Here is a 26,891-nt window from a genome sequence, read left to right on the forward strand (position 1 = left end):
AAAATATAAGAAAACAAAGTATCTACAACAAAAGAGAAAAAAAATTTCAAAAACTAGAATTGAAGACAAAGCACTCAAGCTCTCTGACTTACTTCGGTTGGTAAGTCTGGAAGAAAACAAATTATGATACCCACGCATATGAAATATACAAAATAACAAATGGGCAATTACAAATAATCAATTAAACCAAAAAAACACAAAGTCTGAAACTGTCTGATACCAACAAAAACAACAACAGTAAAATGGGAAGAAAACTGTCAGCGGGAATATTTCATGAGTGGGAAGAGTGACATAAAACAATGATTTCAAGTAAATGGCTTACCTCTTCAGATGTTCTCCTCCTGTCAGGCAGCACTAGTGTGTTTGCATGACTTCCAGGTACTATAGTAGATCCAATACTCATTCTGGGTCCAACTAACATGTATCGTTTGTCTCCAGATCTGTACTGGATGCTGTGACAAAGTGTCCCATCATAATTAGTCTCTTGCAGATATTTAGAAGTATAGTCTGTGGATTTGGAGCACTGCATTGCGATCAGCACGATGATACTGATGATAAACAAAACAGAAACACCGCCCAAAGTGATCATCAGGTAAAAAGTCACATCATTTCCCTCATCGTCCTTTGCTGCACTTTTAACATCAGAAGCTGCAAAAGCTTCTTTTGGTTCCACCAGTTTAACAATCACAGTAGCTGTTGCTGAGAGTGAAACGTTGCCATTATCTTTGACCAGTATGACCAGTTTATGTTCAGCCTCGTCTGTCTCTGTGAATGAGCGAAGTGTTCTGATCTGTCCAGTGTAGCGGTCCAAACCAAACAGACTGTGGTCAGTAACTTCCTGCAGTGAAAACAGCAACCAGCCATTATATCCTATATCAGCGTCAAAGGCTCTGACTTTAGTCACCAAGTGTCCTGCGTTCACGTTGCGTGGAATCTCCTCCACACCTTCAGCAGAACCATTGGAGCTGAGTGGATACAGGATGACTGGAGCGTTGTCGTTCTGATCCAGAATGAACACGTTCACTGTGACGTTGCTGCTCAGTGACGGAGTCCCAGAATCAGTGGCGACAACTTGGAACTGGAAAGTTTTCAGAGTTTCAAAGTCAAAACTCTTTAGCGCTGCTATTTGTCCATTTTCTGAGTTGATATTTAAAAATGCCGTAACATCGTCTTTTCTCCCATCCCTCAGAATATAATAGGAAATAGCTGCATTTTCGTTCATATCAATGTCTGTCGCCCTTACAGAAAATACTGTTGCCCCAGCGGCATTATTTTCTGATAAATAAAACTGCAATGGACTTTTCTCGAAACGAGGACTGTTGTCATTCACATCGGAAACCTGAACACTTAGGGTTTTCACGGTAGATAAAGGTGGATTACCGCAATCACTGGCTTGTATTAATATTTCGTAAAGAGAAACCTTCTCTCTATCTAAATGTTCTTTTGTAACAAGTGAATACATGTTTTCTTTATAGGATGGCTTCAACTCAAAAGGTACATCATTAAGTATACGTGAAATAATCTTTCCATTAACACCAGAGTCTTTATCTGTTACGCTGATAAGAGAAATTGTTGTTCCAGGTTTTGAATCTTCTGATATTGTATTTGACAGAGATGTGACATCTATCTTTGGTGAGTTATCGTTTACATCTTTTATCTTCACAACCACTCTACACCTCCCTGTTAAAGGAGGCGTTCCCTTGTCTGATGCTTCAATGTCAATTTTGTAGATTTCAGATTCCTCAAAATCAAGAAGTGCTTTTAATTTGATTTGACCTGTTATCTTTTCCAATTCAAATATGCTGTATATTTTAGGAGCTAGTGTGTTAGCAATGCTGTACTCAATTTCTCCGTTTGTTCCCTCATCTGGATCTGTTGCATTAACTCTTGTAACAATAGTTCCTACTGAAGCATCTTCATATATCTGTACTTGGTAAACGTCCTGGCTGAAGGACGGACGATTATCGTTGCTATCAAGCACAGTGACTGAAACATTAAGTGTCCCTGATCTCGGAGGTTTTCCTCCATCTTTTGCTGTAACAAACAATACAAGCTTCTTATGTTGTTCTCGGTCTAGAGGCTTCTTTAGCACTAAAAATGGTATTTTATCCTCATCGTTTTGGCTTAAATCTATATCAAAATAGTCATTTGATGATAAACTGTATGATCGTATTGAATTCACTCCTGCATCGGGATCACGGGCCATTGGCAGCTGAAATCGTGTGCCTACGGCAGTATGTTCAGCTATTTGAAAATGTTGCTCTGTTTTTGTAAAATTTGGGGAGTGATCATTGATATCCGTAATTTCAACAGCAACGTGGTGCATCTCCAACGGATTTTCAACAATAATTTTGAGCTCCACGAGGCATGCGCCTTCACCATGACAAAGCTCCTCTCTGTCAAATTTTCTACAAACCTGTAATCCTCCGTTGTCCAAATTAACATCAAACAATGTGTTTTCGGACCCGGAAACAACCCGTAGCCGTCGATCAGTTAAATGCGATTTCTCCAGACCAAGATCCTTCGCAATATTTCCAATGACGGTTCCCTCTTTCACTTCTTCTGGAACAGAGTACCTCAGTTGAGCCGCAGCCTGCTTCGCGAAAATCAGCAGAAGAAAAACATGCCAACGGCAGTCGCTCGATCGTTTCCAGTTTTCCATCGTTATTTAGCCTCACATGCGCTCCTGGTGCATCATTTGTGACAATTATTATGTTCTATATCAAATCCCGACACGGATTCTTAATTCTCCCGTTCTTTCATCAAATGTGCCCTGTGCGGTGGACGAGCAAACAAAAGACTTGGTCTAATAAGGGAATCTTTGCGGTGATATGGATATATTGCAACGACACCTTGTGGACAAACATGGTTTATTGTATCTATGGAGATTTCAAATTGACACAGCTTTGTTTTCGTTCCTTTCATTAAATAAACACGTCGAAGCAATAAGTGAACACTGAAATACATCAGTCATTAAGCATACATCATTGCGGGTGGATTTTTGTGTAGGCGTGACCTTAACAGCTTCCTTATGTGCTTTAAAGAAATGATCACACAAAAAAAACATGGAGGACTCAGTGTGTTATGTAAAATATTTTACTCAAACCAAATCTATGTACACTGCTCTCTCTCTCGCCAACACTGTTTTCCAGAAAGGCAATCAAATTCAGAACCACGGACAGCTAATCATGCTATTTCCACCCTCAACCCGGTGAAACTAAATATGATCTGTTAAAGCATTGCAGTGCTTTAACCTTTCCTGAAACTAGCTATATTATTTAGAAACTGATAGGAAATATGACTGTATGTCCAAATGTATGTTTACACATTTCTAAAAAAATAATAATAATAATAATAATAACTTAAACATTTGTGGGGAATCAGACGGATTTCATCAAGCAAGATGTAAAGAATAAGGTGGCGAGAATGTATTTAGAACACAACCTAGAAATAACTGAACAATGTTTAGAATCAAATACATTTTTAGTAAATGTTAAAAAATAAACTGTGTTTTAAATGCTTTAAGCTAAATAATATTGTTTTAAAAAAGTACTCAAGTATTCTGATAACTGCAAAACAAAAAGCCTGTGTTCAGAGGTGTGCATATGTAAAAAAGGTTAATAAGCAACAATTCCAAGTCTGAAACTTTCTTTTTCCTAAACTATTATTGCAATGAATTTACAGAGGGAATCAGTCACAGGAAAAGTGGTGAGTGAAAGGAGTCAAAACTGAAATAAGCCAAAGTTTCTAATTGCACAGGCTGCCACTTCAGATGTACTTCCTTTCAGGTAGTACCAGTATATTTGCATGATTGTTCGATACTGTAGTACATTACATGCTCATCTGGGGTTCAACTAACATGTAGTTTGTCTGCAGATCTAAACTGTATGCTGAAACACAATGTTCTACCTTAGTTAATCAACTAAACTGTTCCCTTTTCAGTTCTCCAGATATCATCAACAAAATGCGTAGCTTGAATGAAGGAGATGGCTTCTGCATCCCGAATAGGCAGAGGAGAATGTATCGAGCATTATAATGTCAGTGTCCGGACACCTTGTGAGAAACATCTACTGTAAAATGATCTATTAAAGGAAATGCAGATGTGTAAATAACTTTTTCAATCTTTAATCAAACTGTTTATTTTTAACAATACCAAGGAACAGCAACAGACCCATAATGCGTTATATTGCATTGAAACAAAAATGAGATAACTTTTCAAATATCATTCAGGTTCTCATCAGAAAAGATCACTAAGAAAAAAGAAAAACACAGCATTTCTTTCCAAATTTGGAATGTATGAATAGATATGTTCTTACCTCTTCAGATGTTCTCCTCCTGTCAGGAAGCACTAGTGTATTTGCATGACTTCCAGGTACTATAGTAGATCCAATACTCATTCTGGGTCCAACTAACATGTATCGTTTGTCTCCAGATCTGTACTGGATGCTGTGACAAAGTGTCCCATCATAATTAGTCTCTTGCAAATATTTAGAAGAATAGTCAGTGGATTTGGAGCACTGCATGGCAATCAGCACGATGATACTGATGATAAACAAAACAGAAACAGCACCCAAAGTGATCATCAGGTAAAAAGTCACATCATTTCCCTCATCATAATTTGCTGCACTTTTGACATCAGAAGCTGCAAAAGCCTCTTTTGGTTCCACCAGTTTAACAATCACAGTAGCTGTTGCTGATAGTGAAACGTTTCCATTATCTTTGACCAGTATGACTAGTTTATGTTCAGCCTCGTCTGTCTCTGTGAATGAGCGAAGTGTTCTGATCTGTCCAGTGTAGCGGTCCAAACCAAACAGACTGTGGTCAGTAACTTCCTGCAGTGAAAACAGCAACCAGCCATTATATCCTATATCAGCGTCATAAGCTCTGACTTTAGTCACCAAGTGTCCTGCGTTCACGTTGCGTGGAATCTCCTCCACACCTTCAGCAGAACCATTGGAGCTGAGTGGATACAGGATGACTGGAGCGTTGTCGTTCTGATCCAGAATGAACACGTTCACTGTGACGTTGCTGCTGAGTGACGGAGTCCCAGAATCAGTGGCGACAACTTGGAACTGGAAAGTTTTCAGAGTTTCAAAGTCGAAACTCTTTAGCCCCGCTATTTGTCCATTTTCTGAGTTGATATTTAAAAATGCCGTTACATCATCTCTACTCCCTACTCTCACAATATGATAAGAAATAGCTGCATTTTCGTTCATGTCAATGTCTGTCGCCCTTACAGAAAATACTGTTGCCCCAGCGGCATTATTTTCTGATAAATAAAACTGCAATGGACTTTTCTCGAAACGAGGACTGTTGTCATTCACATCAGAAACCTGAACACTGAATGTTTTCACCGTAGATAAAGGTGGATTACCGCAATCACTGGCTTGTATTAATATTTCGTAAAGAAAAACCTTCTCTCTATCTAAATGTTCTTTTGTAACAAGTGAATACATGTTTTCTTTATAGGATGGCTTCAACTCAAAAGGTACATCATTAAGTATACGTGAAATAATCTTTCCATTAACACCAGAGTCTTTATCTTTTACACTAATGAGGGAAATCGTAGTTCCCGGTTTTGAATCTTCTGATATTGTATTTGACAGAGATGTGACATCTATCTTTGGTGAGTTATCATTTACATCTTTTATCTTCACAACCACTCTACACCTCCCTGTTAAAGGAGGCGTTCCCTTGTCTGATGCTTCAATGTCAATTTTGTAGATTTCAGATTCCTCAAAATCAAGAAATGCTTTTAATTTTATTTCCCCTGTTAATGAGTTAATTTCAAATGTTTCATATATTTTTGGTTGCAGCGCCTTAGCAATAATGTATTGAATTTCTCCGTTATTTCCCTCATCTGGATCTTTTGCATTAACTCTTGTAACAACAGTACCAACTGATACATTTTCATATATATGTACTTGGTAAACGTCCTGGCTGAAGGACGGACGATTATCGTTGCTATCAAGCACAGTGACTGAAACATTAAGTGTCGCTGATCTCGGAGGTTTTCCTCCATCTATTGCTGTTACTAACAGCAGAAGTTTCTTTCTTTTTTCTCTGTCTAGAGGCTTTTTTAGCACTAAAAATGGAATTTTGTCTTCGTCGCTTTGACTTACGTCTATATCAAAATAATCATTTGATGATAATGTGTATGTGCGGATTGAATTCCCGCCTACATCGGGGTCAGTGGCCGCTTGCAGCTGAAATCGCGTTTCGACTGCAGTATGTTCGGCTATTTCTAATTGTTGCTGTTTATCTAGGAAACTTGGGGAGTGATCATTTACATCTGTAACCTCCACAACAACGTGGTGCATTTCTAGCGGGCTTTCAACAATGATCTTTAGCTCCATTAAGCATGCACCACCACCGTAACATAGCTCTTCTCTGTCAATTTTCCTACGAACCTGTAAGGCGCCGTTATTCGTGTTAACACTGAAAAATGTATTTTCAGATTCCGAAACAATACGCAGGCGTCGATCAGTTAAATGTGCTTTCTCCAGACCAAGATCCTTGGCAATATTTCCAACGACGGTTCCCTCCTTCACCTCCTCCGGAACGGAGTACCTCAGTTCAGTCGCAGCCTGCTTCGCGAAAATCAGTAGAAGGTGTAAAAGAAAAACAGGCCAACTGTGGTCATTCGATGGGCTCCAGGTCGCCATTATTTCTCAGCATATCACGTTTTCCTCTTTTTTTAGTCCATGGATTAATTTTCTAATTCAGACTGTGGGCTAAGATTGCTTCAGTTTACTGTTCTTCCATCCGATCCACCATCCGCTGTGCAGCAGCAAACAAAAGATTTCATGAAAGACAGTCTAGGGTCAGTCTAAATCAGGAATGTTGTATTGCAACGACACCAAGTGGATATTACAGACCAGTTTTTGAATACGCTTTGAGTCCTGCAATATGCTGCTGAAAGATATGCATTATGTAGATCCAAAAGTCAAGGCAGGAATACAACTACTAAATATTCAAATTAATCTAGTTAATACATAAAGCCAAATATATATATATGTTCCCAGTTACCTTAAGATACATGTATTTTGTTTTCTTTTTTATGTATAACTTGGAATATGTCTTCAGCTTGCATTACCAGCGACTCACGCGTTGCAGTTAAGTTTCGATCTTTCAGAAAACGATGTGGGGGGAAAAAATAGATCTGTGAAATGCAAACCGTCTTTCATTTTAACCTCATTGCAATTATGTAATTCAGCACCAGAGACAGCTAATGTCTCTTATTACACAGTTGCGTTTCTCAACCAGTGCGCTACTTGATCATTTAAACAATCGTTAAAGTAAAAATCTAAAAAAAAAAAATCATAAAATGTATTTTTAGATTCTGTTTGAAAATACACCGTGATGCATTGAAGTGTCCCTAACACATGTAAAATAAATTAATTACAACTGCTCATTGAAATGTCTCGGAAGGATTTTATTCATTTATGAATATCTACAGTTCAAGGAGTCGGAAAACATGGACAACGGAACTTCTGAACCTGTCAGCAAGCAATAATAAGAGTCATGACTTTAACCGTGTTCTGATCCAGTCCACCCGGCCAGATTCAGCTCTATTAACACATCCTGCTCGGTTTTTGCCCGTTTTCTACTCACTTCAGGGGTAATAGACGCCGAGTCAAGCCACATATTGCATGCAAGGGATTTGACTGACAGCAAACTCAACTCATTGATTGACCCGTGATATAGATCACAGCAGAATCCAAACAACAACATCTCAACCACCACAATGGACCACTGGACATACCGTCTGATATCACAGAACTGCTCAGTGCGACGGAGCATATTTATGAATTTAATATGGAGCAAAATAATAGGCTAATCTGAACTGTTTTCTTTATGGTTGAGTCAGCAGTGGATTCATATAAAACATTTTTTTTAAAAAAATGAGATCGTTTAAGCTCTTCAAAACTACAACTTTCTCTATTTCTGAGAGTAGCTGCAAACATACTCGGAGAATCGACATCTTGTGCGACATCACATCCCTCCCGAGTTCCTGCCCATATTAACAACCACAATACAAACTAGCAGAGAGTCTCGGTGACGCTCCAGCCGAACCAGACATTTACCAGACAGAGTGAAACTTGCCATTGGAGAATAAACGCCAATCGCGTTTTACGTGGCCGTGAATATCAGAAATCCATTCTAATAAAACTTTGAAGTGAAACAACAATTACAACCAAGTCAGATGGTGGTGCAAAGTGAATAGTCTTTAACATGAAAAAGCAAGTGAAGTTTGCAGATACAGGATGAAGATAATGATTATAGAAAAATTAAACACTTAAGTGAACATCAGTTAAAAAAAACAAAACAAAAAACACAAAACATAACAAAACCTCGTCATCCTTTGCTGGAGACCAAACAAAACGGTTCTCTAAGCTCCACCAGGTTCATAATTATAGTAGCTCTTACAGAGTGAGCGTTACCATAGCCTTGAATTAGTATGATCCGTTCATGTTCCGTTTGATTTGTCTCTCAGACTTCATCTTGTTCCTCTTTCTCGGGAGAAGCAGTTTGCTTCAGTACCAGGGACAGTGTTTGACGCAATTTTGACAATTCGCTGCACGAAAGACATTTTTGTTAAGTTGTTGTTGTGACGTGCATACTAACTTATGAAGAACGTGTGAAAAATAATTCAACTACGATGAAAATCTGCGTTTACATGTTATTGGTGTTTTGGTGGCTTACATTGCCTTCATCGATGCACAGCGAAAATGTAAGGTGGCGTGTCTGTGTTTAAAAGATAATTGCAGAATAACTGAATATTGACTAAAATAATATTAAAAACAATACTGACGAATGTCGTGCTGAAATATGCTTGTTTCAAAAAGGTTTCTTATGACAGTTTTGCTCTGTTAGCAACTGTTGAGACGCTTATCAAGGACACACACACACAGTTTGTTACACACATGGAAGTCTTCACTTTTACACAAAGGCTTTGTAGAAATAGAAACTTAAGCTGACGTAACACATCAGGTGATCACTGGGCGTGTTTTTAGATATAACCAATGATTCCTCCGTTTTTGATCAGATGCTGTATAATTTCGGTTATATTCACTCCACAACAAATTAGCCTGTAAGCGTCTCTCTTTTCTAGCGCTAAAAAAGAATAAAAAAAAGTAAACTGATTATTCTGTGTGGCTGATTTCCTGTTCGTGCGCTCACACGCTTTTGGTCCTTCGAGTTTAAATCACAACGCAACGTAAGAAATATTTGGCAGTTTAAACCTGTGCATATCAAGCACAAGAAGATAAGTTGTGATGAAATTATTAATCAAAACAAAATTAAGAACATACATTTTCTCTAAAATGATCTGATATCAACTATATAATAGCAATGAATCTATGTAAAAGAAATTAATCCATAAATACATAAATAAATGAATACACTGCCTACCTCTTCAGATGTTCTCCTCCTGTCAGGAAGCACTAGTGTGTTTGCATGACTTCCAGGTACTATAGTAGATCCAATACTCATTCTGGGTCCAACTAACATGTAGCGTTTGTCTCCAGATCTGTACTGGATGCTGTGACAAAGTGTCCCATCATAATTAGGCTCTTGGAGATATTTAGAAGTATAGTCTGTGGATTTGGAGCACTGCATTGCAATCAGCACGATGATACTGATGATAAACAGAACAGAAACGGCGCCCAAAGTGATCATCAGGTAAAAAGTCACATGATCATCGTCATCATCCTTTGCTGCACTTTTAACATCAGAAGCTGCAAAAGCTTCTTTTGGCTCCACCAGTTTAACAATCACAGTAGCTGTTGCTGATAGTGAAACGTTTCCATTATCCTTGACCAGTATGACCAGTTTATGTTCAGCCTCGTCTGTCTCTGTGAATGAGCGAAGTGTTCTGATCTGTCCAGTGTAGCGGTCCAAACCAAACAGACTGTGGTCAGTAACTTCCTGCAGTGAAAACAGCAACCAGCCATTATATCCTATATCAGCGTCATAGGCTCTGACTTTAGTCACCAAGTGTCCTGCGTTCACGTTGCGTGGAATCTCCTCCACGCCTTCAGCAGAACCATTGGAGCTGAGTGGATACAGGATGACTGGAGCGTTGTCGTTCTGATCCAGAATGAACACGTTCACTGTGACGTTGCTGCTGAGTGACGGAGTCCCAGAATCAGTGGCGACAACTCGGAACTGGAAAGTTTTCAGAGTTTCAAAGTCGAAACTTTTCAGCGCAGATATTTGCCCGGTATCAGAATTCACATTCAAGAAGCTCGTTACGTCATTTTGTCTGACTATATTATATTTTACAGCTGCGTTTTTACTGACATCGTTATCTGTCGCACTTACTGAAAAAATTGAAGCACCAGCAACGTTGTTCTCTTTCAGGTAAAATTGTAACAGGTTTTGTGAGAATTGCGGACTGTTATCGTTCACATCTGATATTTGAATTCTGAGAATTTTAACCGCAGATAACGGAGGTTCGCCGCAATCCGTTCCTTTAATTGTTATTTCATATTGTTGCTCCTTTTCTCTGTCCAGAAAATCTTTGGTGACAACGGAATAAATGTTCTCCTTGTAGGAAGGCTTTAGCTCAAATGGCACATTACCGGCTATCTGCACCATCACCTTTCCGTTAACACTTGAATCTTTATCCGTTACACTAACAAGTGAAATCACTGTACCCGGCTTTGAGTCTTCAGAGACGGTGTCTGAAAGTGATGTGACCTCTATTTCTGGAGCGTTGTCATTCACGTCTTTTATCTTTATAATAACTCTGCATCTCCCTATAAGTGGAGGCTGTCCTTTGTCAGATGCTTGAACATCCAGCTTAAAAGTGTCAGAATCCTCAAAATCTAGAGCATTTTCCAGTGTTATTTCTCCACTCACGCGATCTAACCGGAATACTTCATATGCTTTACGCGGCAGTGTTTTGCTGAGGCTGTACTCTATCTCCCCATTTGTTCCTTCATCTGGATCTGTTGCATTTAATGTTGTAAGAGTTGTGCCAACTAATGCATTTTCTTCAATTTCAATTTGATAAATCTCTTTATTGAATGCTGGGCGATTGTCATTACTGTCAAGGACAATAATGGAAATATTAAGCGTCGCCGATTTTGGAGGTTTGCCCCCATCAGCCGCTGTTAAAATAAACACGTGCTTTTTCTTTTGTTCTCTGTCTAAGGACTTTTTTAATACTAAATATGGCACTTTCTCCTCCTCACTCTGGATTACCTCAATATCAAAATGCTCATTTGACGTTAATGTGTACGTGCGGATGGAGTTTATTCCAGCATCCGGATCGCGGGCCGCATCCAACTGAAATCTTGTTCCTAGTGACGACTGTTCCCCTATTTCAAACGTTTGTTCGTTTTCAGAAAAGCTGGGATAATGATCATTTACATCCGCTATATCGACAACAACATGGTGCATCTCCAAGGGGTTTTCAACGAGAATTTTCAGCTCCATTAGGCACGCGCCACTACCGTGACAAATTTCCTCTCTGTCAATTTTTCTACGAACCTGTAAAGCACCGTTGTCTGAATTCACCTCAAAATACGCCTCCCTGGATCCAGGCACAACACGAAACCGACGATCAACCAGCGAGGCTTTATCCAAACCAAGATCTTTCGCAATATATCCCACAGCGGTTCCTTCGTTTACCTCCTCTGGGATGGAGTACCTGAGTTCAGCCAGAACTCGTTCCGCGACAATCAGCAGTATGGCGAAATAAAAAACAAACCAGCCACGGTTAGATGATCTAAACAGTCTCTCCATTGTTTCCAGACTCGCACGTCCACTTTTGTTATTTTTTCTATGTCAGTTCCAGTTTTCAAAACCGATGCAAATGTGAAACCACCGGTCCCTTCCTCTTATGTTGCCTACATCTCCGGCTAACAGCTACCTAACAAAAGATTTTACTAGTGGGAGGAACCAGGAATCTGAACGGTTTGCTGTGTTGTAGTGACACCAAGAGGGAAACATTGCATACTATTTAATTTAGTGCGCTATGAATACAACCATGCAAATTTAAAAGTGCATATCCTAATCCCTTCTTGGACGTGCGGTAAAGAAAGAAGAAAAGAACGAGCGACATGCTTGTGTCAGAAAAGGTGAGTGATAAAAAAAATTGTTCACATGCTGCAAAAATGAAGGTTACGAGGTTAGATATAATTTCGTTAAATCAGTCATTTGTGCATATCGCCAATGCTTAAATGACATCAATACAACTAAATGAAACAACACAAGATTTAAGTTTAGCTGCTCCTCAGTTTCAGCAAAAATTCAGGAAGACCTCCAACTTGAAATTGTTTGACAGGTGTGCTTACACAGAATAGTTCCTACTACAGTACATGGTGATAAAACAAATCACACACACAGAATCAATATATCTTTATGGCAGTGTAACCTATCTCTACAAGTGTACGTTTTTTTAAAGTCACTAATGATATATTCTGTCCGACAGGATGCAGCAAACGCTTCCAAATGAAAAGATAATAAATTACCTACCTCTTCAGATGTTCTCCTTCTATCAGGAAGCACTAGTGTGTTTGCATGACTTCCAGGTACTATAGTAGATCCAATACTCATTCTGGGTCCAACTAACATGTAGCGTTTGTCTCCAGATCTGTACTGGATGCTGTGACAAAGTGTCCCATCATAATTAGTCTCCTGAAGATATTTAGAAGCAAAGTCTGTGGATTTGGAGCACTGCATTGCAATCAGCACGATGATACTGATGATAAACAAAATTGAAACTGCGCCCAAAGTGATCATCAAATAAAAAGTTACGTTATCCTCCTCCTCATCCTTCGCTATACTTTTAACATCAGAAGCTGCAAAAGCTTCTTTTGGTTCCACCAGTTTGACAATCACAGTAGCTGTTGCTGATAGTGAAACGTTGCCATTATCTTTGACCAGTATGACCAGTTTATGTTCAGCCTCGTCTGTCTCTGTGAATGAGCGAAGTGTTCTGATCTGTCCAGTGTAGCGGTCCAAACCAAACAGACTGTGGTCAGTAACTTCCTGCAGTGAAAACAGCAACCAGCCATTATATCCTATATCAGCGTCATAGGCTCTGACTTTAGTCACCAAGTGTCCTGCGTTCACGTTGCGTGGAATCTCCTCCACACCTTCAGCAGAACCATTGGAGCTGAGTGGATACAGGATGACTGGAGCGTTGTCGTTCTGATCCAGAATGAACACGTTCACTGTGACGTTGCTGCTGAGTGACGGAGTCCCAGAATCAGTGGCGACAACTTGGAACTGGAAAGTTTTTAGCGTTTCAAAGTCAAAACTCTTTAGCGCAAATATTTCTCCATTTTCCGAGTTGATGTTTAAAAAGGATGCTACACTATTTTCATTTATATCTCTACGGATACTGTATGAAATGGCTGCGTTTTCGTTCAAATCATTGTCTGTGGCGCTAACAGAGAATATCGAACCTCCTGCAACGTTATTTTCCGCTATGTAAATTTGTAATATGTTATAGGAAAACTGAGGACTGTTGTCATTTACATCTGAAACTTCAATTTTTATGCTTTTAATGGTAGATAATGGAGGGTCACCGCAGTCAGTGATTTTTATTTGGATGTCATAATCTGACACCTCCTCTCTGTCCAAATTGTCTTTGACAACAACTGAATATATGTTTTCTTTATAAGACGGCTTTAATTCAAAAGGTACATCATTTATTATATTCGCTAATATTTTTCCATTCATGCCGGAATCTTTATCGGAAAAACTAAGTAATGATATAACCGTTCCCCGTTTTGAATCTTCAGATACAGTATTTGACAGGGACGTGACTTCAATTTCTGGTGGATTATCATTTACGTCTAAAATCTTTAATATCAATCGACACTCACCAGTTAATGGAGGCGTCCCTTTGTCTGATGCCTCAACATCCAGTTCATACGTGTTTTTTTCTTCATAATCCACTAAACCCTTTACGACTATTTCTCCCTTTACTTTGTCCAATTCAAAAATATCAAACACTTTGCGCAATAATGTTTTTCCAAGGTTGTACTCAATTTCCCCGTTGACGCCTTCGTCGACATCAGTCGCATTCATTCTAAACACTGTTGTACCGAGAGGAATATTTTCTTTTATTGACAATTGATAAATCTCCTGACTGAATACGGGACGGTTATCATTAATGTCCAAAACATTAATGTTGATATTTAATTTCCCGGACTTCGGAGGTTTACCGCCATCGACAGCCGTCACCACTAATTCGTGTTTGTCTTTTTGTTCTCTGTCTAACGACTTCTTAAGGATCAAAAATGGAATCATTCCGGTGTCGCTTTGACGTATGTTTATGTCAAAATATTCATTTGTTGTTAAAGTATATGTACGAACTGAGTTTATTCCGGCGTCTGGATCGTGAGCATTGTGTAGCTGAAATCTCCGTCCAGGAAGCGTATGTTCCGCTATTTCTATTGTCTGCTGTGTTTCAGGAAAACTAGGAAAATTATCATTAACATCAGTAATTTCTACAGTGACATAATGCATTTCCAAGGGGTTCTCAACCAGGATTTTTTGCTCTACTAGACATGAGCCGCTGTCTTTACAGAGCTCCTCCCGGTCAATATGGCTAATGACGTATAGCGCCCCGTTATTCTGGTTTACTTCAAATATAGGATCCTTACTTCCAGACACTACACGAAATCGGCGTTCCGTTAAGAAGCTGATATCAAGTCCGAGGTCCTTTGCAACGTTGCCAACAACAGTTCCGTCTTTTACCTCCTCTGGGACCGAGTACCGAATCTGAGCAGAAGCTTCTTTCTCTGATAAAAGGAGCAAAGCGAAATAAAAAGCCAGCCAGAAGCCATCCCTTCTCCGAGATTTCCTGTAGAAGTCCATTTTGGTACAGCAATAACGTGCAATCCCAGCTGACTCTTAGTTCATTAAACGACTGTAGCAATATCTCAAGCTTAGCATGCTTTCAGAATCAAAAGCCTATTTTATACAGTGGCGTGGCTTATTGTTCTGATGGGATACACTGAGACCAAAAAAAAGAAAGAAAGAAAAGGCTCTAAAGGGGTGGGAAGGATTGGTTAAGGATTTTCCAAACGGATAGTGACACCCAGAGGTCTTCAGTGAGAACAAGCATGTTTTGTAAAATTATTAACATATGTATATACTGCATAATGCCATATTAAAAGAAGTGACTTTGGGTGTCCTGAGTCACAAAACCCATTCACTCTCTGTATGTTCACTCTACCTTTGCAGCATTCCACAGCTAGTGAAAACTGTTTGAATCACTTATTATAGAACAGCTTGATTTCAGCACCATGGACAGCAAAGACCGCACCGACCAAAACATGGTGACAACCACGTCAGACTGCTTGTATTTGGGTTTTGTTGAAAACAAACAAACAAAACAAAAACTAGCAAACAAAAAAACCTTTCTACTCTTCAACAATTGCTAAGTATGCAATGGAAAATATTTGGTTTACATCAAAAATTCCCTGTCAAAGTAAAACAGTTTCTCTTTTTAAAACCTTCATAAAATACAACAGAACAATAAAAGCAGTTATTAAACTTACCTCCTCAGATGTTCTCCTCCTGTCAGGAAGCACTAGTGTATTTGCATGACTTCCAGGTACTATAGTAGATCCAATACTCATTCTGGGTCCAACTAACATGTAGCGTTTGTCTCCAGATCTGTACTGGATGCTGTGACACAGTGTCCCGTCATAATTAGTCTCCTGAAGATACTTAGACATCTCGTCTGTGGATTTGGAGCACTGCATTGCAATCAGAACAATGATACTGATGATAAAAAGAACTGAAACGGCGCCCAAAGTGATCATCAGGTAAAAAATCACATTGTTATCCTCTTCGTCCTTTGCTGCACTTTTAACATCAGAAGCTGCAAAAGCTTCTTTTGGTTCCACCAGTTTAACAATCACAGTAGCTGTTGCTGATAGTGAAACGTTGCCATTATCCTTGACCAGTATGACCAGTTTATGTTCAGCCTCGTCTGTCTCTGTGAATGAGCGAAGTGTTCTGATCTGTCCAGTGTAGCGGTCCAAACCAAACAGACTGTGGTCAGTAACTTCCTGTAGTGAAAACAGCAACCAGCCATTATATCCTATATCAGCGTCATAGGCTCTGACTTTAGTCACCAAGTGTCCTGCGTTCACGTTGCGTGGAATCTCCTCCACACCTTCAGCAGAACCATTGGAGCTGAGTGGATACAGGATGACTGGAGCGTTGTCGTTCTGATCCAGAATGAACACGTTCACTGTGACGTTGCTGCTCAGTGACGGAGTCCCAGAATCAGTGGCGACAACTTGGAACTGGAAAGTTTTCAGAGTTTCAAAGTCGAAACTTTTCATTGCTGATATTTGCCCTGTATCAGCATGTATGTTCAAAAATGATGTTATTTCCCTGTGACCCCCTTCACTTTTGAGCAACCGATAGGACAGGACAGCATTTTCGTTCAAGTCATTATCGAGCGCGCTTACAGAAAATATAGTTTCACCCGGAGCATTATTCTCCATTAAATACAACTCAAGAGGGTTTTGCAAAAACACAGGAGTGTTGTCATTTACATCCGACACCTGAATGATTAAAGTTTTTACAGTAGAGAGAGATGGCTCACCGCAATCTGAAGCTGTTATTGAGATATTATAATATGATATCGTTTCTCTGTCCAAATTGGCCTTTGTGACCAATGAGTACATATTTTCTTTATATGATGGTTTTAATTCAAAAGGCACGTTGTCTGTCAGACGATAAAGGACTTTGCCATTAAGACCAGAATCCTTGTCAGTGAAACTAATTAGAGCAATCACGGTACCATGCTTTGAATCCTCTGGGACCAGGCTGGATAAAGATGTAATGTCTATCTCTGGCTTATTGTCATTAACATCTTGGATCTTGATTATCACTCTACAGTCAGTGGTCATTGGTGGCTGGCCTTTGTCAGAAGCTTGCACGTCTAATTTGTAAACATTAGCCGTCTCATAATCAATTAATCCCCTCACTCGAATTTCTCCTGTATTTGTGTTTAAACTAAATAGTTTTAGCAAGTCTGAATTAATATCAGTTCCAAAGGCATACTCTATGTCAGCGTTAGGTCCCTCGTCTAGATCAGTCGCTTCGACTTTTATTACAACCGTATCAATCACAGCATTTTCTTGCAAAACAGCAGAATAAACCTCTTTTGAAAATATCGGTCTGTTATCGTTTGTGTCAAGAACCTTCACCGTAACGTTGAGTTGTGCTGATTGTGACGGCGCCCCACCATCCATAGCGGTTAAAACTAAGCTGTGGTTTGTTTTCTGCTCTCTATCGAGTTGCCTCTGTAAAACTAGGAAGGGGATTTTATCCTCCCCTCTGTCTCGAATTTCCAAATGGAAATTGTCATTTTGACTCAGTTTATAGCGCTGGATTGAATTTATTCCCACATCTGGGTCGTGGGCGCCTGGCAATTGGAATCGGGTTCCCGTAGCTGTCTGTTCCGCTATTTCTATTACCTTTTCTTTTTCTGCAAATGTCGGTGCATGGTCGTTTGCATCTATTATTTCGACAGAGACATAGTGGACCTCAAGGGGATTTTCAACAACAATTTTTAGATCGGTTAAACATGCAATATTTCTGTCACACAGCTGCTCTCGGTCAATATTCTGGCGCACATATAACATGCCGTTGTTCGGGTTTACCTCAAACAGCGCGCCGTGAGCTCCGGACACAATGCGAAAACGCCTACTCGTCAGCGTGCTGACATCGAGGCCTAAGTCCTTGGCCACATTTCCGATCACAGCTCCCACTTTAACCCCCTCCGATGTGGAATATTTAATCTGTGCTAAAATCAGCCCCGTATTCCCGAAAAACAGCAGCAAAAACAGAGCACGAGACCAATATATCATTGTGCCGTTTTATCCTTTTTCTCCGTTGACATAATCATAAAAATGTCCGTCCACAAATTGCCTTCGGGGAAAAATAAATCCAGTATTTCTAAGATAAGATTCCGAGAAGGATAGTAGCATGGAGTACGTGCTGTTCACTTCCAAATCATCACCATTCTTTGTCCAAATAGACATAAAAAAAACGGTTTGCAAGGGGCAGAGCCTGTTGGGATTGAAGGCTAAATTGTTGCCTAATGTAACACTGACACCTAGTGAGTCAATCAATGGACACAATGTCTGATGAGAACAGGGAAAGGATACAAACAATATCGAAAAATCAGAGACTTTAATCTGCAAATGACACGCTTCCCCCAAAATTGACACAATTATTTTGAACTCAAAGTTCAGTCAATTTTAAACAGTCTAAAACAATCCTTAAAAAACTCAAACAAAAAGCAACAGAAGTAACGTATCCTCACAAAAGCATCACTAACTCGAAGTAAAGTGTTTGCTTGGAACTGGGATTTTATGAAAGCTTCACGTCAAGGCAGGACCACGGACAGCGAAATGAGCTTGATGCCCTGCTCCCCAGTGTCCAATGTCCAGCATGTGTTTGGTGTTACACTCTTGCTGCATATCTGGTTTAAATGAAAGTGTGATCCACAAGATTGTGGAGCAATTGAAGGCATGCTATGGTAATGCAATAATTTGAATTAGCAGTGCAAGAGAAGGAAAACATTTGAATCACAGAGGAAAGTGGGCTCATAGACCAGTGTTGAGAAACTCTGAGTTAAAGGACTTAATCTGGATCTTACAATGTCACTATAAAATAAAAATCCTAAAAGAAATAGATCTACTGCATCTTAGACAATGTCACAAACTAATACATCTACTGAAAAGCACAACAAAATTTAAATTGCAAGTGATCTCTTCTAAAGACACAAAAAATGTAAAGAGAAAAAAGACAATGTTTTTTTGCTATTAAATATCTACAAAAAAGCGAATTACAGCATCCCAGCAATATTTCATACTATAAATTAGTCTTACCTCTTCAGATGTTCTCCTTCTATCAGGTAGCACTAGTGTGTTTGCATGACTTCCAGGTACTATAGTAGATCCAATACTCATTCTGGGTCCAACTAACATGTATCGTTTGTCTCCAGATCTGTACTGGATGCTGTGACAAAGTGTCCCATCATAATTAGTCTCTTGGAGATATTTAGAAGTATAGTCTGTGGATTTGGAGCACTGCATTGCAATCAGCACGATGATACTGATGATAAACAAAACTGAAACGGCGCCCAAAGTGATCATCAGGTAAAAAGTCACATTATTATCTTCATCATCATTTGCTGCACTTTTAACATCAGAAGCTGCAAAAGCCTCTTTTGGTTCCACCAGTTTAACAATCACAGTAGCTGTTGCTGATAGTGAAATGTTGCCATTATCTTTGACCAGTATGACCAGTTTATGTTCAGCCTCGTCTGTCTCTGTGAATGAGCGAAGTGTTCTGATCTGTCCAGTGTAGCGGTCCAAACCAAACAGACTGTGGTCAGTAACTTCCTGCAGTGAAAACAGCAACCAGCCATTATATCCTATATCAGCGTCATAGGCTCTGACTTTAGTCACCAAGTGTCCTGCGTTCACGTTGCGTGGAATCTCCTCCACACCTTCAGCAGAACCATTGGAGCTGAGTGGATACAGGATGACTGGAGCGTTGTCGTTCTGATCCAGAATGAACACGTTCACTGTGACGTTGCTGCTCAGTGACGGAGTCCCAGAATCAGTGGCGACAACTTGGAACTGGAAAGTTTTTAGCGTTTCAAAGTCAAAACTTTTAAGTGCTGATATTTCTCCATTTTCTGAATTTATACTAAGGAAGGATATGACACCGTTCTGTTGACCGTCTCTTGCAGTACGATAAGCAATAGCTGCATTATCACTTAAGTCTTTGTCAGATGCGCTCACACCAAATATGACAGTTCCAGGGACATTGTTTTCTGGCAGGTAAATGTTTATTGGATTTTGGGAGAATTGAGGATTGTTGTCATTTACGTCGGTCACTTGTAGGTTAAGTGTTTTTACAGTTGATAGTGGAGGGTCACCACAGTCTGTTGCTTTTATAGTAATATTGTAATGTGTAATCTCTTCTCGATCCAAATAATCCTTCGTTACAATTGAATATGTGTTCTCCTTATAAGAAGGCTTCAGCTCAAAGGGAACGTCTGATATAATGCTTGTCATTATTTTTCCATTGAGACCTGAATCTTTGTCTTTCACACTAATCAGAGAAATCACAGTGCCAAGCTTTGAGTCTTCAGACACGGTGTTTGAGAGAGATGTAATATCAATTTCCGGTGGATTATCATTCATATCTTTTATTTTTACAATAACTCTACACTCACCCGTTAATGGAGGCGTTCCTTTATCTGATGCCTCAATATCCAGTTTATAAACGTCATTTTCTTCATAGTCAACAGCACCTTTAACTCTGATATGTCCAGTTATTTTGTCCAGTTCAAAAATATCATAGACATTTTTCTTTAGTGTTTTTCCCAGACTGTATTCAATTTGACCATTAGCTCCTTCGTCTGGATCAGTTGCATTTATTCTTAACACTGACGTGCCAACTGGAATGTTTTCCTGTATTTCAACTTCATACGTTTCCACACTAAATTTTGGACGATTATCATTACTGTCGAGAACAATAATTGAAATATTTAGTGTCCCTGATCGTGGAGGTTTACCTCCATCAACTCCTGTTAAATGCAGCAAATGACGACTTTTTTGTTCCCTGTCTAGGGACTTTTTTAGCACCAGAAACGGTATTTTATCGTCGTCACTCACACGAATGTCTATTTCAAAATGTTCATTTGAGGTCAGTATGTACGTACGTATAGAATTAGATCCAGAATCAGGATCACGGGCAGCGTGCAATTGAAATCGTCTTCCGGGCAGAGTTTGTTCAGCAATCTCAAACCTCTGTTCCTTTTCTGGAAAGACCGGGGAGTGATCATTTACATCCTTAATTTCAACTACAACGTAGTGTATTTCCAAAGGGTTTTCTATGATGATCTTCAGTTCCATTAAGCATACGCCGCTTCCCCGACAGAGCTCCTCTCGGTCGATTTTCCGAACAACATAAAGGTCCCCGTTGTCCTGGTTTACGTCAAAAAATGCGTTATCGTTTTCAGAGACCACACGGAGCCGACGGTACTTCAGAGAAGACATTTCAAGGCCGAGATCCTTTGCGACATTACCCACAACAGCACCATCCTTCACTTCTTCTGCAACAGAGTATCTTGTTTCTGCCAAAACCCGGTTTCCAACAAACAGCAGTATGGTCAAAGGAAAAGCCCACCGGACGTAATTCCTCATTTGATTCGGCGTTCCGGTTCCCATTATCCAGCAGCAGGACAACAATATGCTACAGCATTTCATGTAGATGGCCGCTAATGGTTAAATACAAAGCCTAGTGGAATCGAGAGGCAACCCCAGATCTGATGCCTTCCCATCTCCTTTCGGGTGAAACAAAAGATTTCTGGAGCGAGTTTTGTCTGGTTTCTTAGAATACTGCTGACACCTAGAGGGTACTTTGGAATGGTGAAATAATAAATGCAATATCTTGCAACACGAATCGGGAATCAAAAATTAATCCAGCGAAGCTCTAAAGAGCTGCTTTTAAAACACACACACACACACAAACCGGCCAGGAAAAAAAATAAACCAAGAAGTTATTTTCTTAGCAGTAAGGTTAACTGGATTAAGCAATTATCGAAAGGAAGGAAGACAACGTGTAAAAAATAAAACGTGAAAGCAAAACGAAGACATTTTTAGATACGCAACAGACATTGACAAGCGTTCATAAGGAGGGAAATTTCTATATTTATATTTATTTAATTAAAAATACGCTTTTAAACCGGTCGGACTCGGACTAATTACCTTTTTTGATGTTCTATTTGTGCATATCAACTAAGAACAAGCTGGTAAAAATAAGAAGCACGAAAACTGCAAACCAGGCGGAAGTGCTGAAAGGATCGCTCCGATGGGGATTCAGTTCTTATTCTCGTGACAGGAACATTAGGAATAAAATAAATAATGAAATGATTTAACTGAGGGAATTGTGACTCAAAAAAATCTATTTTTTTTTTCTGAAGCAATTCGCAAAAATCACACACACAAAACTAGCACAACATAAGTTAGCAACCATACTGGAAACACGGTATAAACATTTGGAGAATGTAAAACACTTGCAAGACATGCATGTAAAGATGTCGTTTCTAACTCTTACCTCTTCAGATGTTCTCCTTCTATCAGGTAGCACTAGTGTGTTTGCATGACTTCCAGGTACTATAGTAGATCCAATACTCATCCTGGGTCCAACTAACATGTAGCGTTTGTCTCCAGATCTGTACTGGATGCTGTGACACAGCGTCCCATCATAATTCGGCTCTTGAAGATATTTTGAATTATAGTCTGTGGATTTGGAGCACTGCATTGCAATCAGCACGATGATACTGATGATAAACAAAACAGAAACGGCTCCCAAAGTGATCATCAGGTAAAAAGTCACATTATCCTCTTGATTCTCCGTTGCTGCACTTTTAACATCAGAAGCTGCAAAAGCTTCTTTTGGTTCCACCAGTTTAACAATCACAGTAGCTGTTGCTGATAGTGAAACGTTGCCATTATCTTTGACCATTATGACCAGTTTATGTTCAGCCTCGTCTGTCTCTGTGAATGAGCGAAGTGTTCTGATCTGTCCAGTGTAGCGGTCCAAACCAAACAGACTGTGGTCAGTAACTTCCTGTAGTGAAAACAGCAACCAGCCATTATATCCTATATCAGCGTCATAGGCTCTGACTTTAGTCACCAAGTGTCCTGCGTTCACGTTGCGTGGAATCTCCTCCACACCTTCAGCAGAACCATTAGAGCTGAGTGGATACAGGATGACTGGAGCGTTGTCGTTCTGATCCAGAATGAACACGTTCACTGTGACGTTGCTGCTGAGTGACGGAGTCCCAGAATCAGTGGCGACAACTTGGAACTGGAAAGTTTTCAGAGTTTCAAAGTCGAAACTTTTGAGCGCATATATTTCTCCATTTTCCGAGTTGACGTTTAAAAATGCAATAATTTTCGATTGGCTTCCTTCTTCTCTAACTAAATGATAACTTACAGCTGAATTTTCGTCCAGATCGTTATCAGAAGCAGACACAGAATATATTGGGTTTCCCGGGACGTTGTTTTCTGTCAGATAAAGTTCAATTGGATTATTTAGAAATTGCGGTGCATTATCATTTGTATCTGACACGTCAATGCTCAGAGTTTTAAATGTAGATAGAGGAGGCTGACCACTGTCAGTAGCTGTTATGGTGATGTCATAATGCGAAACTGACTCTCGATCCAAATTTTGTTTTAAAACTAAAGAGTACATGTTATCCTGAAACGATGGTTTTAAATCAAACGGCAGGTTGTCAGAAAGGCTACAAATGACTTTACCGTTTAAACCTGAATCCTGGTCTGTGACGCTGATTAAAGAAACTACAGCGCCAGGTCTGGAGCTCTCTGAAACCTGCTTAGAAAGAGATGTGACCTCAATTTCAGGTTTGTTATCATTTTCGTCCAGCACTTTGATGAGGACGGTACAATCTGCGCCCAAAGGAGGCGTTCCTTTGTCATTTGCACGTATTTCTAATTTATAAACTTCATATTTTTCAAAATCTATGACTCCTTTTACTCTGATTTCACCACTGACTTTGTCCAAGCTAAACATCTCATGTACTTGAGGGTCATGTTCACCACCGAAAAAATATTCAATTTCTGCATTTAAACCAATATCCAGATCAGTAGCATTAACAGTAATTACCCTCGTATCCCGTTTTACATTTTCTGGTAATATTACTGAGTATACCTCTTGCGTGAAGACGGGATGATTATCGTTTGAATCGAGGACAGTTATTGCGACATTTAGAGTTCCTGATCTTGGAGGATTCCCACCGTCTAATGCTGTCAAAATCAATGTGTGGTCATTATGTTTTTCTCTATCAAGAGGTTTTTGCAAAACTAAATGTGGTACTTTGTCATTTCCCCTGTCCCGAATTTGTAAACCGAAGTGTTCATTCTGGCTTAATTTATACACACGTATAGTGTTAACGGCAGCATCTGGATCACGAGCAGTTGGTAACTGGAAACGTCTGCCTGTCTGAGTAGACTCAGCAATTTCAATTTTCTTTTCATTCTCTTGAAAAGTTGGCGCATTATCGTTTATGTCCGAAATCTCGATTGCGACATAATGTATTTCCATGGGATTCTCAGCTACTAATTTTAAATTCACCAAACAAGGCGAAATGTTTTCACAAAGAGTTTCTCTGTCTATATTCTGGTGCACATACATTACGCCATTGTTCTGGTTGACGTCGAACTGACCGTCTCTTATTCCCGAAACAATGCGAAATCGTCTTTCTCCCAGGGTGTTGACGTCCAGCCCGAGATCCTTTGCGATGTTTCCAACGACAGATCCTACTTTTACTTCCTCTGGAATTGAATATTTTATCTGGGCTGAAACTATCGGAAAGCAGCCCAGCATCAAAGATACGCTGACGGCAACCCAACAACCCTGTAATCCTCGGCTTTGTCCTTCTTGTCTCATCATTCTAGTTCAGGGGTGTTAAGAAATAATAATTAAAAAAAAAAAAACTCTTCTCACAGGTTCTCCAAGCACATTACGTACGCAATTTTTTTTATTATGACGTAATAAGCCTTTACATCATATCAATTTTCTACAACGCAGCAACGTTTTCTCCTTCAGTAAGCTCGCTCTCCTTTCTGGTGAGTAGAACAAAACCTTTGTGAAGGGCAGGGCCAACCATAACTCACCAATTTATGCTGAGATGACTCTGACACCTAGTGGACTAAGCACACTACTATATGTATACAAAAATAATAATAAAATAGAGGCATACCGCTGTTTCCACTTTAAATAAATAAGTTTTAGCAATCTCAGAATTCTGTACAGCTATAGCAATAACATTTTTGAAATTACAGAAAGTCATATCAGTTTGTAACTGCTTGAAGTTCGGTTGAATTGACAAACTGCAAACGTTTTGCGGTTTGTTTAATTTGATGATCCTGGTGTGTGCATAAATTGTTCACGGGATGCATATTTAAAGAAAATAAATTTTAAAAAATCTGAATTCCGGTGAAAAGTGAAATTTGTTATAAATTTCTTATAACCTCATCTAAACACAGATCGTGTGTCCTTGAAGTTATTCCTCATATGTAATTAAAAATTAAATAAATAACTCTGCAATAGATTTAATATGTAGATAATGATAAGTTTGTGATTGGTTAAAATAATTAAACTATGATTTTTTTTTTCAACATCTAATAAAACTTAAAAAATTACATCAAATATCTAGTCCGTCTTTAAAGATGACAGCAGCTAAAATTACCGCAGATATTTCCTCACCAGCACGGATGACGTTACCAGAACAGTAAAAAATTGTATGATTTTCTTAGATTTTAACAGAATTATGTAGGTTTAATTTAAAAATAATTATCGCGTTATATACTTTCAGACCTTAAAATTGTCAGTGCCCATTTAGAATTAGATTTCCTTTTGAACATGTAAAATATTAGCTGGTATTTTAAACATCGAAATCTAGACTTAAAATACATTTTGCCACAACAAAACACAACCAAATTAACTTAAACAAAAAAAAAAAGAAAAGTCAAGAATGATATAATGGCCTAGTGGGAAATCTTGGTTGTTTAATAAACACACATATTGTCATGAAGTGGTGAAGCAGACACGGTAGACCCAGGATGAAATGAGAAGATGATTTAATGGTGAAAAATTATCCAAAATGCCGCGGTCCAAAAGCACAATCCAAAAACAGTCCAACTACCAGGCAGCATGGCTGAGCGGAAGCTTGGCCCGACGAGGAACAAGGAACACAGGTGGGGTTAAATACACAGAGGGTATTCACGGAAACGAGACACACCTGGGAATGATCAAGGGGAAGACAGGACAACACGGAGACTCAGAGACACAGAAAACTCAAAATAAACACAGAAAAAGCCAATCTTGACAAATATGTCAATTAAGCCAAACAAAAGATAAAATAAATAAATAAAATCCGAGGGACATAAGATCATACTAAAAGTGAAAAAGAAATTAATATTGAAATGCAGCCACACCCTATGCCTAGTAGCCGAAATAAATTAATCTATTTTCAGTCAAGAATGATCAAACAGCCACTTACAGTTTGAACTGCCTTACATTTATTTTTCTAGGTCGCACTATGGTTTAGTTAAGTAGATAAATGTATTATGGAAAATAAATAATCGTATGTTGCTGTAATATATCTCATTAGAATCCATTTTAAAATATGTGTCAAGAGTAAGAGTTTTAAATTTTTCATATCAAAACAATGTGAAACATCTGGAGCATATCGATGTAGAGCAGTGGACACATTTACATTTCTAAATAAAATGGCTTGGATTGCATTTTGTCACACTCACATATTAGAATTTAAAACAAACATTACCTCTGCAGATGTTCTCCTCCTGTCAGGTAGCACTAGTGTATTTGCATGACTTCCAGGCACTATAGTAGATCCAATACTCATTCTGGGTCCAACTAACATGTAGCGTTTGTCTCCAGATCTGTACTGGATGCTGTGACACAGTGTCCCATCATAATTAGTCTCTTGCAGATATTTAGAAGTATAGTCTGTGGATTTGGAGCACTGCATGGCAATCAGCACAATCATGCTGATGATAAATAGAACTGAAACGGCGCCCAAAGTGATCATCAGGTAAAAAGTCACATGATCATCGTCATCATCCTTTGCAGCACTTTTAACATCAGAAGCTGCAAAAGCCTCTTTTGGTTCCACCAGTTTAACAATCACAGTAGCTGTTGCTGATAGTGAAACGTTGCCATTATCTTTGACCAGTATGACCAGTTTATGTTCAGCCTCGTCTGTCTCTGTGAATGAGCGAAGTGTTCTGATCTGTCCAGTGTAGCGGTCCAAACCAAACAGACTGTGG

At 39.2% G+C, this 26,891-nt stretch overlaps 2 protein-coding genes across 2 annotated transcripts; both read right to left on the minus strand.

Annotated features, from left to right (window-relative positions):
* Positions 1-8,493: 8,493 nt before the first annotated feature.
* LOC102228345 (protocadherin alpha-8-like) lies at positions 8,494-11,851 on the minus strand. The gene is made up of 2 exons (XM_023329069.1): positions 9,415-11,851; positions 8,494-8,535 (listed from the first exon to the last, which is right to left on the minus strand). Exons 1-2 carry the CDS (start codon positions 11,752-11,754, stop codon positions 8,494-8,496), a joined length of 2,382 nt encoding a protein of 793 aa, XP_023184837.1. The 5' UTR covers positions 11,755-11,851.
* Positions 11,852-12,991: 1,140 nt separating this feature from the next.
* On the minus strand, positions 12,992-24,631 carry LOC111607151 (protocadherin beta-5-like). The gene is made up of 9 exons (XM_023329070.1): positions 22,129-24,631; positions 20,934-20,996; positions 20,732-20,830; positions 19,467-19,640; positions 19,280-19,400; positions 17,652-17,794; positions 15,528-16,283; positions 13,110-13,242; positions 12,992-13,002 (listed from the first exon to the last, which is right to left on the minus strand). Exons 1-9 carry the CDS (start codon positions 24,487-24,489, stop codon positions 12,992-12,994), a joined length of 3,861 nt encoding a protein of 1,286 aa, XP_023184838.1. The 5' UTR covers positions 24,490-24,631.
* Positions 24,632-26,891: the final 2,260 nt, after the last annotated feature.

Source organism: Xiphophorus maculatus, chromosome 23 (genome assembly GCF_002775205.1).
Source record: "Xiphophorus maculatus strain JP 163 A chromosome 23, X_maculatus-5.0-male, whole genome shotgun sequence".
Taxonomy (NCBI): Eukaryota; Metazoa; Chordata; class Actinopteri; order Cyprinodontiformes; family Poeciliidae; genus Xiphophorus; species Xiphophorus maculatus.

Bases quoted from the DNA above. Each gene is read 5' to 3' on its own strand.
- LOC102228345 (XM_023329069.1), bottom strand. From the start codon at position 11,754: ATGGAGAGACTGTTTAGATCATCTAACCGTGGCTGGTTTGTTTTTTAT. The intron at 8,536-9,414 runs GTAGGCAGTGTA...CTGGTACTGAAG, and splicing joins GGAGGAGAACATCTGAAGAG to CAAACTGCTTCTCCCGAGAA.
- LOC111607151 (XM_023329070.1), bottom strand. From the start codon at position 24,489: ATGATGAGACAAGAAGGACAAAGCCGAGGATTACAGGGTTGTTGGGTT. The intron at 20,831-20,933 runs GTATGCTTAATG...CGGTCTTTCCAG, and splicing joins AGCTCTGTCGGGGAAGCGGC to AAAAGGAACAGAGGTTTGAG. The intron at 19,401-19,466 runs GTGACTAAAGTC...TTTTCACTGCAG, and splicing joins ACGTGAACGCAGGACACTTG to GAAGTTACTGACCACAGTCT.